Source organism: Cygnus atratus, chromosome Z (assembly GCF_013377495.2).
Source record: "Cygnus atratus isolate AKBS03 ecotype Queensland, Australia chromosome Z, CAtr_DNAZoo_HiC_assembly, whole genome shotgun sequence".
NCBI lineage: Eukaryota > Metazoa > Chordata > Aves > Anseriformes > Anatidae > Cygnus > Cygnus atratus.
In genome coordinates, this window is record NC_066396.1 from 18363741 (window position 1) to 18382620 (window position 18880).

Sequence of the window (18880 nt, forward strand, 5' to 3'; positions counted from 1 at the left end):
TGTTTGGAGCCTATTAATACCAAATGTAAGCTGTTGTGATATTAATAACTTTTAAAAGCTCTGCTTCTTCTGATTGCACAGCACAAGTGAAGACATTAAAAAGGAAGATGCTTTCAGAGAAGGTGTACCAAATTCCATGTATCTAATGTACGAAACTTCTTATAGCCCTCCACCAGAAAACAAAGCAGAATGAAGGATTAAATACATCTGCAACTATTGCACATGGTCTCCACTATAAACATGCCTAAAGCTGGCCCACAAAAACAACTTCTCTAGCTGCTTCCAGGTAACAGAGCTTAACATCCAGGTCTGAGAATCCAGCTACTGCACCACCAGAAGAGATGTCAGTCCTCTCCAAAAGGAATTCCATAATGCCCAAAATACTGACTCTACTCCCATAAGATTTTATAGCATATTTTAGCATATTTCGCTTGTGCTGAGGTAGCCAGAACCATTTATCAGAACAACAGAGATGAAGTGATTCGTTCACATGCTGCAAGCATCCTTTCCAAAATTTTGTGATTCGTGTGTTTATTGTCATATCCAGTTGTATTTCCTTTCACCTTGAAGCTGCCACTAGTAAATTTGAAATCACTGTGACTACAGGAGAAGCCTAATATCAGAGTACATAAAAATAATTCAGAGAAATAAATATTGGGCTCCAACACCATTACACAACTATTTAAAAGTTAGTAATTTATAATAAACCTTTTGAATTATACACCTGCTGAGTGATGTGAAAAAGATGATAAATTAGGATAAAGTGAAGTGTTTGTTAGATGAAGCAATCTTCACTAAAAAATAATCCTTTCAGGCAGGATATTCTCACTAACATTCACAAGCATGACTAACATTTTCTTGCAACTTTTGGAAAGGTTTACATATACTTTATAGTACATCGGTGATAAAAATCACTATTTTTTTTTAAATATAATACAAATAGTAAAAGAAACTACCATTACAGTAAACCATAGGTTTCATGGAGTCCTCAAGAGCTGCACAGTAATAAGACAAGAGGAAATGGCCTTAAGTTGCACTAGCGGAGGTTTAGGTTGGATATTAGGAAAAATGTTTTCACTGAAAGGGTTGTGAAGCATTAGAACAGGCTGCCCAGAGAAGCAGCTGAGTCGCCATCCCTGGAGGTCTTCAAAAAACGTGCAGATGTGGTGCTTAGTGACATGGTTTAGTGGTGGAGTTGGCAGTGCTAAGTTAAAGGTTGGACTAGATGATCTTAGAGGTTTTTTCCAAACTAAATGATGCTACAATTCTAGATCAGTTCTGGTTATTCAAAGCTCACTCAAACTACAAGTTGGAAAAATAAAAATCGACAGCAAATACTTTAAGTAATTTCACATTTGCTTTTTGCTTCTGATAAGTAATGAAGAAGAATCAGATCGGTAGCTGATTTTTCTCACATTCCTGATTGAAACTTGGCCTCATGTTAGAAAAACTTATCGTTAGTGTGTCTGCCCATCAAAACTAGATTGAACAGGCTTAAGAATACTAACCAGAACATAATTAGCCCGATGAAGTGAATAATAACCTTACACAGGTGTAATCTGATGTTGATGATAACACTGTCTTTTACGGTGAATCTCAATGCCTCTCTCTCTTGCAGTGAGAGGAAAATGTGAACCTCCTTCCAGCCTGATTCAGCAGCACTCACTAGTAATCACCTGGAAAAATAACCACAGAACATATCCTCTATCCTCACAATTAAAAATACACTCTTGTCTTCTTCATTTTACCGTACAGCTGGATGGAACCATATTTAAAACATTCCATTTTTAACTAAGTACTTACTACATCATAGATATGATCTAAATCAACTGGTGAGATTGAAAAACACTATCAGCACTACTGAATATCTTATGTCATATGGCATGCTCACAAATCTTTGGTGGGAAACTGGTTAAAAACCTTGTTCTAAACAAGGGGAAGGGGATTTAAACTTTAGTCTCTCAGAATTCAGGTGCGCTTCTTCCAAATATGCCTGATGACTAAATTACATGGAGATACTCATTGCTTCCTTCTCTCTTTAGCAAGGTTGCCTAAACACTTTCATGGTACCGTGTCTAAAAAGTACAAACATATTTCATTATTAAAATGCTTGCGTTCTGCCCCACTTGAATGGTATGCAAAGATCACACCTGCACAAGCAGCCCGGGGGTGATCAAAATATTAATCAGGAGAAAAAAGAAAAAAAAAGAAAAAAAAAACAGAAGCTGTCAAACTGCACTTTGGAGGATGCATTTATTAAAGACCTGAAAGCAGAAGACATTCTGATACTTACAAATACCATGGCATGGGACTGTTGGGTTAATGTTGGAAGTGCCTCTTCCCAGATCACACAGTCTAAACTACATTCTCCAACACACAGTCCCGATACTTCATAGAACAGGAGTTTGGTTAATGAAATTTTGCTATGAGGACAAACAGAAGAAATAATGCAGCAGAATGACAGAAAGAAAACAGAGAGCCAAAGGACACTTCATAATGGAAAAATACTACTTCTTTCATTTCTTATTCAAGCTAGTAGTAGATGACACTGACAGCAATTTAGGGGCACAGGAAGAATGGACACGGAAAAGGACTGCCAGATTTGCTGGGAAAGCCATTTACAGGTAATGTAACCACAATGTTGAAGTGAATTCTCAGGGCTGATTCACACTTTATCACTGTTGGATTTACAGTGAGATTTTGTGGGTAAATCAAATGCTAGTAAGAGTCTGTAAGCCTCTGATACTTGCAAGTAATGCAAAACGTACACAGTAAGACACATCCCTGTGTTGCATCCACGTGTGCTTAACACACCAGCTTTACAGATAAAAGATAGTCCTGTAGTTAAAGCAGTGAACATCAAATGAACAAATGTAATGTTAATTTCTGGTTCCATCAAAGAAACATGCCAAAGAATTGTGCGAATCACTTAACACCTAATTTCAGTTTACTGCCTAAAAGTTGTTAGTGCTTTGTTTTCCTTCCAGCCTCCAATTGTTTTTCAATTCCACTCTAAGATCTTTGGGACAAGAATCTCTGTCTCTGAGTATGGCTACAGTTATAGCAGCAACTGTAGTAAAGAGACAAGAGCTGGATTTTGACACTCTGGCCTGGTACAGATGCCAGCCCACACAGGATGGTAAAGCTCAGCATGACAGCTCCGCTGAAGCATCCTACGCTGCTGCACTTGGGCTAGCACTGTGGTGATTCTGTGATTCTGACATCCTACCTTGCAATCTGGAAATGTTTCCTCCAGCTCTGGATTTACCGTGCACTGCCCAGAATGCCGGGCACGGACGGCTCTTACCGCAACAGTGAGGCATGAAGTGGTTTGTCAACTTCTCAAAGTACTGTTTGCAAAACCATACTGGTTGGCCTAATATTCCTGCCAGCAAAATCATTGATGAAACCTTTAGACCATGACATTTATGACAATGCTACCAGCACTAGAGAAATTTTAGTGGCAATCTGATCTCCCACACATCTGTGATAGCTCAGAGACAATTCCATGAGCAATAAAATATCCTCCCTACTCTGGATACACGCTTCTTGTCCATAAAACCTGTAAGAACACTGTTTAGAACAACATACATTGAAATTCTCTTGCAAAAAGACAAGAGAGGCATATTTCATTTGTAACATCTGAAGTTAATCCTTTAAGATTACCAAATAAGCCTTGATCAATCTCTGAAGAACTGAAGTTTGTTTTTTTAAAGTTACAATTAAACATTAGGCATTAGTTCCTGGCTAGTCTACTGATCTAGAGAAAACATTCACAGTACAATCATAGACACTGAGACACTTCTAATTTTTAAGGAAAGGGAGTTACAGCAGTTAGTTCATGTCACATGGGATTGCAAAGCATACCAGACAGGTCGATTCCGCAACTGTTTACTGGCCAAATATTTAAGCGGATATTTAAATAGTAAATTTGATTATGATTCCTTGATGCTGTACTTATAGTTCACTTGAAGATGAAAACAAAGAAATTTCAAACTTAAGTTTTTGGCTGTGCCAGTGGTTTTGGTGACAGCTCTAGAGTAGCACCTGATCTTGCACCACCATCAGGAAGAGTGGCAGGCCCTTGGCATGTGTGGGAAGCCAGACGTAAGCTCAATTTGGATGCCAAAAACCAGCACCCATTGTCACTGGTCGGTAATGAACATCAAGGCTTTTTGCAAGCCAAAACGGTGGAAGGAACCACAGGGCATATCTTTGCACATGCCTTAGAGCTTTTCTCATGGCACATAATTACAGTCATACTCACGATCGTTAAAAAAAGAATTTCATGCCAGTTGTTTGGTATTTGTTTTTATTAAAAAGACTCTGGGACTCTGTCAAGTCCCAGCATCAACCCTGCAGCAGGCGAAAAGAGAATCACACCTCAGCTGACAGGCTCGGCCTCCCCTTTACAGAGACACCTTCCCCCTTCCCCCCCAAAACGCCTGCTGTCGAAAACAAAGGTATTTTTGCACGCCTACTGCCAGGTAAGCCCGGCTGCTCCCACCGCAGGCCTCACACGCCGGGGGCTGGGTCTGGGGATCGCCCCGCCGCAGCCCCCCAGCCTTGACCCCCGTGGGGTGCCCCTCCATGGGGGCTCCTCTCCTGCAGACGAAGCCCCACCGCGCCCCGCCCCGTCAGCCGGCGCCGTGCCGGCCTGCCCGGAGCCCGGCGGCTTCCCGCGACATGGCGGCAGCCCCTACCTGCGAGGGCCGGCCGGCCGGCGGCCAGCAGCAGCAGCAGCGCCGCCAGCAGCGGGGCGCTGGGCCCGCCCGCCATGCCGCTGACCGGCCGGGCACCACCAGCCGCCCTGAGGAACCGGGGGCCCGGCCCAGAGCTCGCCGCCCTCCCCCTGCACCCAGTCCCGCCTCCCGCTACAGAAACACGGCGGGGGCGGCACCGTGTGGGTGGAGGGCCGGCCCCGGGGCTGCCACAGCCGTCCTCCGAAATACGGGTGGCTTCTCGCGCTTTTTTTCCATAGTTTTCTTTCTCTTCAAGCGCCCAGGACGCGTTGCAGGGCTTGCCGGCGGTTCCCCGGTTGTTCCAGCTGAGCACAGGAGGAGAAGCCCTGTGCAGAGCACTCGCCGTTTTTATTGTGTGCTAACACTCAGCAAACACTTAAAGTCTGCCACCATCGCCGCATCACTCAGGCTGGAAGGGGCCACTGGTGGTCAGCACTCCCAAATGTGGCCTTGTCCTCACACGTTTCCAAAGGTCTGTTCTGGTGTCCCCTCCAGATCATTCCTAACGAGATCATAGGATCATTAAGGTTGGAAAAGACCTTCAAGATCAACTGTTTCAACCATCTCCCTTCCACCAATGTCTATGTCACCCACTAAACCATGTCCCCAGTCACCAGGTCCAACCTTTAGGCCCCTTTGGTTCTCCACCTTTAACCAGCTCTCATGATATGCGACCCATTAACCACAGACCTGGGAATAATTAACTGACAGTCCTGGGAATGGATGGCACACACAGCCCTTGTGCTGTAGGTGAGTTGTCTTAAGCACACCATGTGGGTCAGTAAACATTTCACCTGTAATTTTTATGTTTTCATTTTGTTTCAAAAATTTAGTTTTGGATTGCTAATTCTCTGACAGCACTGTATGACTCGGATCCTCACATCTAAAATTGATAAACTATGGTTTTTGTACTTCAGAAAATTATTTAGGTATAAATAAATTAAACTGTACACTGATCGAATACTCTAGTGAGGGTGCTATATACATACAAGGAAAAGAAGTCTGAAATGGACATATAACAGGTAATAAACAGCACATCACAGTGCCTTTAAAGTCCCTTCAAAGAATAGAAGCAAGTACTGGAGGTATGTTGTACTTGTAACCTTGTAAATACTATTGGCTTTTATAATCGTGAAATAAGAAGTATTATACAGCTTATATACAGCTTTCTTACTAATTCGTTTTGTACCAGATACGGTATGTAGCTACAATCATACTTGCATAAAGAAGTAAGTCATGTTTTGTTGTCGAATAAATATATAGCAAGTAGACAAAACAAAGTAAAATGATTATAAGCTGTACAGAACTTAAACTAGACAGAGGAAATTCTGCATTTTGCACCTTATCAATGGTGCCCTGTACTTGAAAGCACAAGGTTCTAGTTTAAATTTTTTTTAAGAGCATACTTGAGCTACTTGTGTATAAGCCACTTATCATACTTAATTCAAATATGCAGACATACCCTCAGTTGCATACATCATCCATGCCAGGAACAGCCTTGCAGTCATAAAATTTTCTCTGATATAATCAGCTGGCAGGGTGCTTTCTAATGTGTCTCAACAGGTCAGTTGTTTTTTTAACTTGTTACTCCACTTACACATAGAACTGGAATTTGTGAGATGAAATCTTACACTAAATAAGCAGAATAAGTAACCTAGATAATATTCCAAGGCTGCAGAAATAAGAAAAGTTGTGATGGAATGAATCTCTTCTGGGTCAGCCGTCTGGTTCCTCTCTTCCTTTGAGGTTTGTAGTCATCATTTAGTCTAGATTTTCCGTAGCAATTTTTGGCAGGCTTTGCTGTCTTCACAATTTTAGAATAATGTACTTGGGGGGAAGCCATGTCCAGTGGGAAATCATAGGGAGTGATCTTCACCCAGATATTATTTAACAGATTTATTAAAAATCTCAAAGGCAGAGACCTGATAAACTTCTCTTTTCAGACTGGTGCTCTAAGAAGAAGTTTTGTGCAAACTTTGAGAAGGAAATATTAAAAAAGTATCAAGAGAGTCCAAGATGCGAACAAGAAGGTCAAAAGCAAAAAGGATATAGCATGGAATAAAGATCCATAATGTGACTGAAGCTGGAAAAGCAGGCCTGCAGGTGCGTGGCAGTGAAACTCTGTGCTTCTGATGGAAAACCTTGGGAAACAAATTGCTTTTGCACTGACCATGTGTTGCACAGGTATGGCAATGTATCCCCAGTTAGGAGTATTTGTCTTCTCTAATCATGTTAGGAGAAAGGTAGTGCTGAGCAAGACACTTGGATGAGAGGCAAGAGACAGGTAAATGGCAGTATCCTGTACCTGTGGAGGTGTAGAACTAGACATTATTTTTTAATACTTTGTGATTCATATCATAGGATGAAATTGGAGGACGATACATTTGTTTTAAGGTATGTACAATTTAAAGTCTATTCCACATTGTAGTTCCACTGATATAGTCACAAAAATGTACTCAGTCAATGTTGTCTGTACCTCTACGGAGTAACTCAGCAATCATTGAACTAATTTTGTCATTAAATTAATATTTTTTAGTATGCTCATTATGACATTACTTCTTGTCCAAAGAAAAGTAATCCACTCTGACATATGAGAAAGTTCAGCCTGGAGAAGAGAAGGCTCAGTGGGAATCTCATCAATGGGTACAAATATCTGATAAGAGTGTGTGCAGAATAAGGAGCCAGACTTAGAGGTATCCAGTGGAAAGATAAAAGACAATGGAAAAAAGTAAAGGAAATTCCATTTAAATACAAGAATCTTTCCCACATTGAGGGTGATCAAACGCTGGAACAGGTCTCCCGGAGAGACTCCATCCTGAGTGATGTTCAAAACTTTGCAGGACAAAGCCCTGAAAAACCTGATGTAGGTGACCCTACTTTGAGAAGAGGAATCAGACAAGATAGCCTCCAGAGGTGCCTTCCAGCCTCTGCTGTCCTGTGATGCCGTGACTCAGGCAGGTACTTCCACGGCCATGCAAAACAAGTATTAAGAGACTTCTGAGAAAAGAAAGGCCACATTCTGACAATGGCCCGAATGACCTATAGCTTTAAGCCACATTTTCTTAAGTCCTTCAGGAGTTCCCAAACCGAAGTCCTACTTGCTTTCAGTGAGACTCTTGTGGTTTTTCTAAGAAATGTAAATCTGAATTCTTTGATTTTAAGCCTTGCACCTGCATTTCCTGAAAAGCTTTTATTTATTTATTTGTTGCTTGTTTGTTGGTTTGGTTTGTTGGTTTGGGTTGGGTTTTTGTTTGTTTGTTTTGTTTTTATCATCTTTGGCATTTATTACTGAAGGATTTCTTATGTCTTCAAAGTGTAACAGGACTTGTTCCCTAAACAAAATTCCTGGTCATGCAGTCAGACAGGCAGAAATCCAGTATGTAATTTTTTCTGTTTTCTGTTTATTCATCCTCCTCTGTAGGATTGTTCCTGTATGCCAACTGAATATCCTGTAGTCTTGACCTCCATGTGGAATATTTCTGTGAAAATATGAAAAATTTTCCAGCTAGTAAATAGATTCTTTCCTATTAATAATGAAGATAAGCTTGCTTGCAGGAGACAGTCAATCAGAATATCGGTTAAAGCAGAATGCATGGTATCACTGAGCTCTATAATACCCTGCACATCAATTTCTTTCTATTGGATTTGGTTGGATAAAGATTTTACCGAGAAGAAAGCAGTTTCATGTCATACCAGAAACTACTTTAGAAATTAGTTTCTATCAATTTTCAACGAACAGTACTCTTTGCAAATTGTTGCTGCAGCCAAGACTTTCTTAGGGTCCTCATAGGTTTTCAACCAATTTCAGAAGCCAAAACTGTCCCCACATTTTGAAAAAAATTATATCAGTTTTCTTTGGTTTTGGTTAATTTATGCTGATATGACAGTAGTGTAATTATAACAAACACTGAGAAAACAAATATTAATTATTCTGATGGGAAAGATTGAATGCTGCCTGCAAGCAGTTAGGAGATGTCCTGTCCTAATAACTTAAAGATTTCCAGCTAAAGAGAAGAAATTAATAATCTTTAGAAAAAAACAGTGGAAAATGAATATTTTATTGCATTAAAATGGCTTATTTATTTATTTATTTATTTATTTCAGTCTTAATTTTAATTTAACACTGTATCAGGTGGTAAATATTCACTTGGATTTTCTGAGTGAAGGGTCAACACAGTGGACTGAAGCTTCTAGGCATGTTAGATGCAAATAAGAAGTTACTGATGTATGCTCCGTAGTCATCAAAAACAGACACAAAACTCCAGTGGTCCATGCAGTTCCATAAAGAGCTTGACTGTAAAGACACTAGAGGGAGTCCTGAGGCTGCAAGATAATCTTATTCCTGTAACAATTTCTTTATTAAATAGTACCTTATAAATAAAAACGTTGCTTCTTAAAAATACAGCTTCTTGGAAAAATGAAGAGGTCATTCGATTCAAGTGGGATCAAATGGTATTCAAATTCTCAATTCCAAGTTTTCCAATGATTCTTTACCAAGCCAAGTGAATTTTAAAAAGGGCATTGTTAATAAGGACGTTATTTTTCCAGTAAAGAGAATATTTAAAGTCACCATTCAAAATGTAGTAAAAGAGTCTCTTAGATTTTTTTTCTGTGAATTGTCTTACTAGAGATACAAAATCTCTCTACAAAATCTGTGCTCTTCTTGTGATCCCTCATTATCTTGTGATCCTATGCAAGTTAGACCATGTAAATTTTCAACCTGGACAACTGAACTCTTATTTACCTTGAAGATCAGGTTACATATTTATAATAAAAATAATTTTCCAAGAACTGCATAGGTGAGTTGGGAGCACAGGTTACTGTGGGATGCTGATCCATGCATGTTCCTAAACCACTTCAGCAACTTTGAAAATTCTGTTTTAGGTGTCTGAAAGAGAAATTTGTGTGCACCCAGGACTGGCTGTCCTCAGCAGCTCAGAATGAAAGTTCATCGTGTGCCAGTGAGATAGCCTAAAGCAAGGCAATATGCTGTGTTCTGTACAAAGGAAGAGGATAGTGTTGGCCTTTCTTCCCCTTGGTGGCTCATGCCTCAAACCAAGATTTCTTAGCCTGCTTCAGGTATTCTCCATACAATCCCTGCCCTTTCCAAGACATCACAGAGCGAGTGCTCAGGTCTTGCTCCTCTCCTGATGTTGAGTGAGCTCTATTAGAGAGATTTGAAGGTGCGTTCCATAATAGATCATCCAGAAAACAAAAATACTCCTCTGTTTCAGCCAGACTGGCACAACATGAGAGGCTCAGTACAGGAGGCTGCAGCTGCTACCAGGGGGAAGTGGTTTTGCTGTTGCAGGACACAGACAAGAAGTTGGTGGGATGACACTGGTGGGCAGCAGTGCCCTTTGCACAGCAACAGTGTGCCATTGGGAAGTTCTCAATGGTAGTCCTCCCTGGACTGTTCATGTGGTCAGCCCAAAAGAGATGTAGTAATGTTACAAGGGCAAGAGGAAAATCACAACCACCTAGTAGGCCTGCTGATGTCCTTTCTCTCTCTTTAGCTAATCATGGGGTGTGGGCCTAGGCATTCTCCTCCTCCTTGTTTTTTCCCTGTGCACAATAAGGCCCAAGTAATCAGTTTGCATCTGTGTACACAGGCTGTGTGATGGACCTGCTCTCCTCAAGTTTGTGCTTCAACTATCATGGCTGCTTCACTGCCCCACTGAAAGATGCACCTCCTGACAGTACACTACAGTTTTAGGAAAAACATGCCATGAAGAAGCATGAGTTTGTATTATGAGGCTGCTATGGTGTAGACTCTGCTTTAATCCCCACAGGATATGTGTTAGCAAACACAGGGTGCTTCATGTGTGGTCTCTTCTAGTGAAAGATCAACCATAGTGCCAGATTTATTGCAATGGCTGGGTACTGTAGCGGTTTCACCCCTGTGGTAAGGGTTGGGGATGCTCTCCTGACAATCCTGAAGAAACTCCAAGAGCCAGAGTGTGACCTATAGGCAGCTTTGGAATGGAGGACCATTCAGGAGTTAACAGGAAAAGGTACATGTGTTTGGTGCCTTTCTTTTGGGACACCAGATACTGTGTTTGGACAGAATATCTTTAGATCATCACAGCCCACCCAGCCTACTGGTTCCCAAAATCAGGTCCTTAGAAAATCCAGTAATGCTATCAGAGGGTGTTAGTAATGTCAGCTGAATTTTGGGGTACCAGCTCAAATTAATTAGGCATAAGAATCTGTCCACCCAGAGTTATTTTAAAAGCAACAGCTTAAAACTGCCTTCTTTTTATTTTGATTTTGAGCACAACCTCTAATCATTTCTTAGCAACACATTTTCTTAATTTACAGGATATGCTAATGAGTATATTAGTTTGCATAATAAGTGTTATTAAAAAATCTGTGATTATTAAAACAGATGTGGTAATTCATTCAGTGCACTGAATGATGCAGCATCCTTAATTTGTGTTATTTTTCTTGTTTGTTCAGTTTCAGTATGTGGAGATGTGTTTCTTTATCTCAGATAGTTACAGACATAAGTGCAAGAGTCTGAACAGTCACACTGGCGTAAAGAAAATATTTATTTGCCCCAAGTTCAGTGTTAAGTGTTGTAGTTGAGCGTCCTCTGCAGATCCATATGCAAGTCTCAGGTCATTTCTTTTGAGGGAACCTGTGTAAAGCTTCTGACTCCAGAAGTTTCCCCAGAGAGAATCTCTCGGAACTGGGAGTCTTGAACAAGGTCTTCACCCCTGTCTGCCAAAGCAAAACAACCTGCAGTCAGCCAGAAGTCCAACAAAGGAAAAACAGAAAAATAACTACAGCAAAACTATGCAAATTATCTCAGCACAGGGAGACGACTAGAATTCAGCCTTTGTGTAGGTCAAAGGAGGGAGAGGAGCTTGAGGGGATGGTGCTGAAGAAAATGCTTTCATTCCCCTGGCTTCAGCACGCTGAAAGAGAGAAGCAAATCCCCAGGGAGGGCCTCAGTTCCAGGGCAGTGGCACGTGGACTCCCTCAGGACATCTGAGGAAATTAAGTTCTTAGGTTTTAGTGAAAAACATCATCTAATTCCATGGCATGGCTGATTTAGTGACTACCTAGGGATCAGACACTGCAGCAGCCCATTTACAAGCAACATGTATCAGAATACTGAATAGAAGTAGTGAAACTGAGAAGAACCTTTCATACAGGTTGCCTTTTAAGTTGTTTTTTTTGTTGTTGCTTTTGTTTGTTTGTTTGTTTGTTTTTGTTTTTTGCGTGTTTGTTTTTGTTTTGTTTTTTCTTTTCTGATGCACTTTGCTTCACTTATTTCTACAGTTTTACTAATCTTTTTGGTTTCTGAAGGTTTTTTATGCTACTCCGATTGCTCAGTAACTTTGTTGTTTGTAATTCATACATCTTCAGTCAGACCCTTACTTTCTAGGAAAATCATTAATATTCATCTATACTGACCTGTTTTTCTCATTTGCCTGTGCAAACAATCCAGATTCTTCCAATAATGGGAATATATCTTTCTTTCACCATGTGAATCATAGATTAGTGAGAATTGTCCTCAGCATCATTGTTATCCTGTCTAAACATCTGGTGCCTTTGCATGTGCTGCTTTTAACATCGTTGGAAATGACTGCTGTCTTTACAGCCATTATGCTCTCATACTCGCATGGCTCCAATTCTTGTTGCCTATTTTAAAAGTGCATTTGCAAATGTATTTTGTATGGCTTTGCTTTTGAAATTACTTACCAAATTGCAGCTGTAGTAGGTTCACACCATTACTATGCAGAAAGCTGTCTCTTCCTGTAAATCAATACCCTCCGTTGATAGTAGCTTTTACATCTGAATTGGATTCCTGTTGTGCATCCATTTTACACAAGTGCTGCTGGGCTTGCTAAATTATCTCTGACTCATGCTAGGTATTTTCACAGTCCTCACAATTTTGACTGTTTTGCTCTTTTAAAGCACTTGCATTGGAAGTAATGAGCTCTTTTTTCTGTTGGCCATGGGTACAGAATAGTGTTGGCTGTGGAAGCATAACAGCATAGGATGGAAAGGACCACCTGGATCATTAAATCCCAATCCCAACTACTGCAGACATTACCTCATGTAATAATCTCTGTTTTTCATTTATTGAGCTCTATCTTAAAAACATTCAGATGGCTTGGTCTCATCCCTGTCCCAAGCCTGACTCCCCCTCTACAAAACCGCCACATGACATGGTTATCTTCATGGTCTGGAAACTTCTGATTTTAAGTTCCTTATGGGCAGCTGGTATCTCACTTATGCCAACACTCTTTTTCATCGGAACAGTTACCAGCTCCTTGGTGTTGAGACCTTTCCTCAATGTATTTGTAGAGAGCAGTGGTTTCTCTCAGCCTGGCTGAGCAAGCCTAGCTCACCTAACCTCCTCTCATAAATTTGGCTCCCCATACCCTTCCCGTTATCACCCTGATGGCTGTCATCTCTCTGCTATCCAGAGGCTGCAGTTTTCTGTCTCTGTGCTGACAGCCATCTCCCCATGGCAGTTCACCCTGATAGGAATTGCCAGAGTACAACTATGCTTCCCAAAGCTGGATGTGTGAAGCACCGCGGGGACTGGTGTTGGCCTTGTGCCGTGGTAGGATTTAGCACACTTTTTGTAGCAACCTGGAACCTGTTTAGTACACAGTGCATCATGTGCACTATTGTGCTTCTTTATTCCTTAATGTTTGGACATCACCGTTTATTTCGCATGCATTTTCAAAGCCTTGCTGTTTGTTTTTTGCCATATCTAAACAAGTTGCCTCACTGCAATTTTTTCTCGAGGACTCTGCCAGTTCTCCTTTGTCACTTCATCATAAACATTTATTTGCCTTGGGTAACCAAAGTGCTCTGGTAAGCAGTTGAGAAACAACTGTAGCCCAGTGGGTCAGGGAATAGTAAAATAGTAAAATGGTAGACTGAAATGAGGTGTGGGGGACTGAGTTGCAGAGTGGACAGTATGTAGAACAGTATCTAGGTTTTGAATATGTTGGGGATATGTTTGTGCAATGTTTTTTTATATATGTTTAGGTTTGCCACAGAAGTGAACTTGGAAGAGTGGGATTTGAAGGTTGGGATGGTGGCTCGGTGCCAAGGTGTTTGGGAGCAGGTGAGAGGATCTGGGAAAGTACAGGAAGGACTTTGACTGAAGAAGAGATAAGAACAACATCAAAAAGAAGGTTAAATTAACATCTTTGATCAAGTACACACTACAAACTCAGAGATGTATGTCCCTGAGTGGGAAAACAAACAATAGGACTGAACTAAAGGTCTCCTAACACCAGGAAAAACATTTTCATTGAGACTGACAGGGCTGGGATTTAATCCAGAATGTTTGAATCTTGTACATACAGAAACGGAGATATGGCAGCTCTTGAGGTGCCATGGTCACCAGTAAAAGCTGATTCCAAACAGCTAGAGATTTTGCAGGATGGAGGGACAAGTCCTTTCATAGCTTCAGTTTTTGTCACTCTGTGGCTAACTTGTCATCCATTCAGGTTTCTCAGTGTTTCCCAGCCAGGTCAGTTCCTTGTACAAAAAGAACAAGATTGTTTTGATTTTTAATCCCTTAATTTCCTTAAGAAGGAGGAGATCAGTTTTTAAAGCCACCTCTTAACACTTCAAGCATGTTTGACTCATCCTGTCTGGCAGATCCTTCAGTGCCCTAATAAACCTGCTGTGAACACTTCGTTCTGGTGTGTGGTATTCAACCCTGAGATTACACTTTGGAAGCAGCCCGGTTATTGTATCCCACCCCACTGTCCAGACCATCTGAATAGGAGCCAGTTCACTCTGCACTGTTACGACTGAGGAATGTTTTAGTGGTTTGGGTGGCCCTGTGGGAGCTGGGAGGGAGAAAGACATACTTTGAAACCAGCATGAGTTACAGTTTTGGATAAGCACAGACTTTCACATCTATAAATGGTGGCAATGGTACCTGCTCCATTTTATGGAATATCTTGAGGTAGTATACCTGTAGACTGCTATAGGAGATATACTGGACTTTTAATTCCTTACCCGCCTTGTGTGTAAGCAGTCGATAAACCTAACAATCGCCTGCCCCAGCGTCAGTGCACATAGTCCCACATCTCCTACGCACCTGCCCAGCCACCCATTCAGGTAGGGGCTGCATCTGCTCCAGTATCAGTAACACTGTTCTGTTTTTTTCCAACTGAGTCTGGTCACATGCCATTCTGTGCATCTGCTTTAGGCTGATCCCTGGTGGAAGCTTGTTCCCTTGCTGTTATTCAGCTAGGAGAGTTTGGCACAAAACAATGTATGGCACAAAGATCTTCTGAGAGACATCAGGTTTCACCCTTGAGAGCTGCCATAGCCAAATCACCCGTTTGTGTTCACGAAGGACTGCTTGTATAAAAAGAAATGCGAGTGCGAACCCTGCCTGATCAGAGGTGATGGTAGGATGAATCTGCAATGCCATTCAATGCAAAATATTGATCAAATAGTATGATATTTAGTTACTCCTTTCATCTTTTACTGGTCATCTCAGATCTGTGTGGTCCTGCTGTTCTTCAGCTAGTCCTTCAAGGTCCTGTGAAGACAGGGATTGCTTTTCTCTTCGGTAGTTTAGAAATGACAGCTCTCATCTCAGAAGACTTTTCCACACTTTCCAGCTGTGCTCAACCCATCAGTAGCACCATCAGCATTAGTAAAACTTCTGTCCTTGTTTTAAACCAGATCTCTCAACTTGCAGTGACAACCGAAGCACTAGGTATGGTCCTCCCAGCCAGAACAACCTATTGATATGCTGGCTGAAACAGAAGCCTGGAGACCCAGCAGCACTCTGGATGGCAAGTGGACCTGAGTTAGCGCTGAGAACAGAAATCGGGCCAGATGAGCCGACTGCCAGTACTACATCCTGAACTGTACCCAGGCAGCTTTGAAAATATGTCCACTCCCTGAGACAGTTTCAAATTATAAGATTCTTCACATCAGCACCACAGGAGTCACAAGCAACCAGAGATGAATTGTTTCAAAACAGAGAGAACCTGGGTGCTCGTGGTCTGTCCAACTTCTGCAGGAATCAGGGAGGTTTGGAAAGGGTTGTGGGTGGTGGGTAAGAAAATAAAGAGAAAGAGTTGTTGACAAGGAAATGAAAAAAAAAAAAGTGGAAAAAGGAGCAGAAGTGAAAGAATTTCTTACTTGCTTGCTTCCTTGCTTTTCCTCCTTGCTTGCTTCCTTGTTTCCTTCCTTACCTTCATTCCTGTCTGCTTTGAAGGTACTAGATATGTGTGTGGCTGTGATGTAGGTACTGGAAAGAAGAGAAAACAGAAGAGGTTTCACTGATCATTTATTTCTACTGTCTGTCAGCATCTTCTTTATGGCCGGGGTAATACAGAGAGTTTATAATTATTTCATAGGCAGTTTATAATTATTTCCTAGGCAGTCACAGTCCTGTCTCCCTTCGAAAGCAGGGAAAGTCTGTCCGCTCTTCTTCACATTGCCCATGAAGTATGATTTTCTGAAGCTCTATTGTTTGTGTAGAAGAACAAAACTTTTTATTGTAGCATACTCCAGCCATGCTTCTTCTGCAAATACTTTAACTTTTAAGCACAGCATGTCTGGTTTGTTTTGGCTTCCTTACACTTTTTTGCCCAGGATATGAGGAAAATAGACATGCATCTCCACTGCGCTCTTCTCAGCTCTGTGTTCTCAGCACACAGCTGTGCAATTTTCTGGAGACAAGGTTGCTTCTTCTGGCAGGGTTGATCTTGTGCTGCCAGTGAGACCCCTTTGAGGCAGATATTGACCAAAATGTCCCAAAACTAGAACAAGTTTTGTTTTCCCAGTATCGTCCCAATTTTCCCATTAACAGTGGCAGAGGTCAGCCAAATCTAATACGATCCCTGCAAGGACTTCTCAAGCCTAACTCCTTGTGTGGGTGGTTCCTACAGAATAGACTGCCCATGAAGACTGCCTGACTCCCTCCTCACTCATACTCGTGTGGCACCACTGAATCCAGTCAAATCCCACTATTCAAAATCCACTGACAACAAGAGCAGAATCCAACCCCCCACTGCTCTGCATTTTACAGGTCTGAGTAATTTTTTCCAAACCGCTTCTGACTCCGCTTCAGGACTATAAAACTGATGCTCATAAAATAAAATGCTTGATAGATCAAGTGAGATATTTTTGTAATTCTTAAAGAGTGAAGAGTTTTGAAAGAAAGCAATTGGTTGCCTTCCTTTGTGTGAATGCGGTTTTTCATATGGAAAAAACAGAATTAGTCATTTGATAGCTGACATTTGAATAGTGTTATGTTGCAGATAGTCATTTTTCCCTCAAATATGGTGTGGAGGCTTTTTTTTAATTAAAAAAAAAAAGCCACAGCTTTTAGCCATGTGATCCAATGAAAATAATTAGAAGTAGGAAAGGGAATCCCTATGGATTGTAGCAGTCCAAGTTTCTTTGACTTCATGAGTACCTGCTGTTTTGACCATCAGAATCCATCTATTGTAAAAATGTTCATAACATTTGGTTTTACTCACCGAGGTAGTTTTAATCCTCCACCTGATAGTCAAATAGGGATTTTACCAGTACAGGCAGAGTTGGGGCTGTATTTTGCAACTGGTCAGAAGCGTATAAATGCAATGTGACTTCAAAAAAAGACCCAGTGAGAGCATTTCTTTCCCTGATATATAATCTTCTCTGTATGATATTCCCACATCCGTGTAGTAGTCCTCAAGAGAAAAGAAAAACAAAGGGAAATGTACTTATTCTATTATTCACCTCTTTTGACAATACCACCATGCAGGGCCTGCAAGGCTTGAGCTCCCTATTGTCCAGCAGAAAGAATTTCCTTAGCGCTTCCAGCCCTTTTTCCCTAAAGTGTTGAGCATCCACGAGCTCCTTCCAGCTCCGAATCAAACTGCTGTGTGCTCAGCTGTTTTCAAAACCCAGGCAATCTGTTCACCTGCTGAGAGAAAGGCGTTAGGAGTTGTACACATCGAAACCAAAGGGTATGACGTCTTGGAACTTAATATTCCCTGGCTGCTGCTGTTTCGGATGGCCAGATGAAGCAATTGTGGTATTTTGACTGTTTAACACCTCCCTCCTATGTTAATTTTCAGTGGAAGAACTTGTACTAAACTTGCAGTTTGTCAAAGACACCACAAAGTCATCCAGTATTTCTGCTTTTAAAATTAGAGTAACTGGTAACTGACTAGTGAGGATATGCACAAGCCAGCACAGATGTGGCAGGCATCAAAGCAGTATCATGCAAAGAAATCTTTGTAAATATGAATGGAGATGCTGTGGGAATCATCTAGACTCGTGAAAAAAAGTCCAATAATTAATCACTGGCATTTGAACACTACAGTGATTTGCTTTTCCTTGCAGAACTTGTGCATAAGACTAACAGGACCCCAAAGCCAGTTGAGACAGAAACTGACTGAGTTTTGCTCCAGCAAATGCAGCAATGCTGATTTATCCCATCTGAGCATCTGTGTTGGTGTTGCCACGTGTTACCATGGTGGCAAAGTGATCCAGAGAGCTAACTGAATAACATAGCATTCTGGGGTTTAATTCTTATTTTTTCTAGTAGTACTAAGTCAAACTACAGATCCTACCAATAGAAAAGAGAGAGCTCTTCATTTTCTCTTTGTCTTGTTAATATTACAAGCAACAGGAAGAGTAACATGAAAAAGAGGTAAGAAATACTGAGACAATATTTTATGAGTAACTTTTACAAACTTGCATTTGTTGAGGTATAGCCACAGCAAGCTGGGATGTTTGGGCACATTTGTCTGCAAATATTTTGGTGTGTTCCAGGATCTACTACCTACAGCTCTTGGCAAAAGATCAAAATCTAAGGGTATTATATACCATTCATTTACTGACATATATGTGATTCATTCCTAGTTTTTCTGATGACTCATTCCCCTCTTCTCCTCATCTTGACTTCTACAGATGGAAATCAGAAAATATATGCAGTCCTTTCTAATTCTCAGGGCTGGTTTGATACCTAGGTGTTGTTCACTAGGTGCTTTAAGAAATTCATAGGAAGCATGCAGGGTTGTCACATTGTTTTTCCACTACTGGAGAATAATGCTTAGCTTGAAATAGTTTATCTCTCTTTGTTAATGATTTTCTGGAAAACACTAAAAACAGTCGAAGCAGTTTGCCCTAAAGTATTT

The 18880-nt window shown here is 41.1% G+C and overlaps 1 protein-coding gene and 1 long non-coding RNA gene across 2 annotated transcripts in view; both read right to left on the reverse strand.

Moving 5' to 3' along the window:
• LOC118251429 (chondroitin sulfate proteoglycan 4-like) overlaps positions 1-4860 on the reverse strand; it is a 41366-nt gene extending 36506 nt beyond the window's left edge. Inside the window, exon 1 of the mRNA XM_050716577.1 lies at positions 4704-4860. Within this exon, the coding sequence (XP_050572534.1) occupies positions 4704-4779 (76 nt within the window). The 5' untranslated portion in view covers positions 4780-4860. The remainder of the gene's footprint in view (positions 1-4703) is intronic.
• Positions 4861-11365: 6505 nt separating this feature from the next.
• LOC118251529 (uncharacterized) lies at positions 11366-17597 on the reverse strand. The gene is made up of 3 exons (XR_004779849.1): positions 17475-17597; positions 15888-15996; positions 11366-11465 (listed from the first exon to the last, which is right to left on the reverse strand). It is a non-coding gene; the product is annotated as an uncharacterized LOC118251529 (long non-coding RNA).
• Between the last annotated feature and the right edge of the window lie 1283 nt (positions 17598-18880).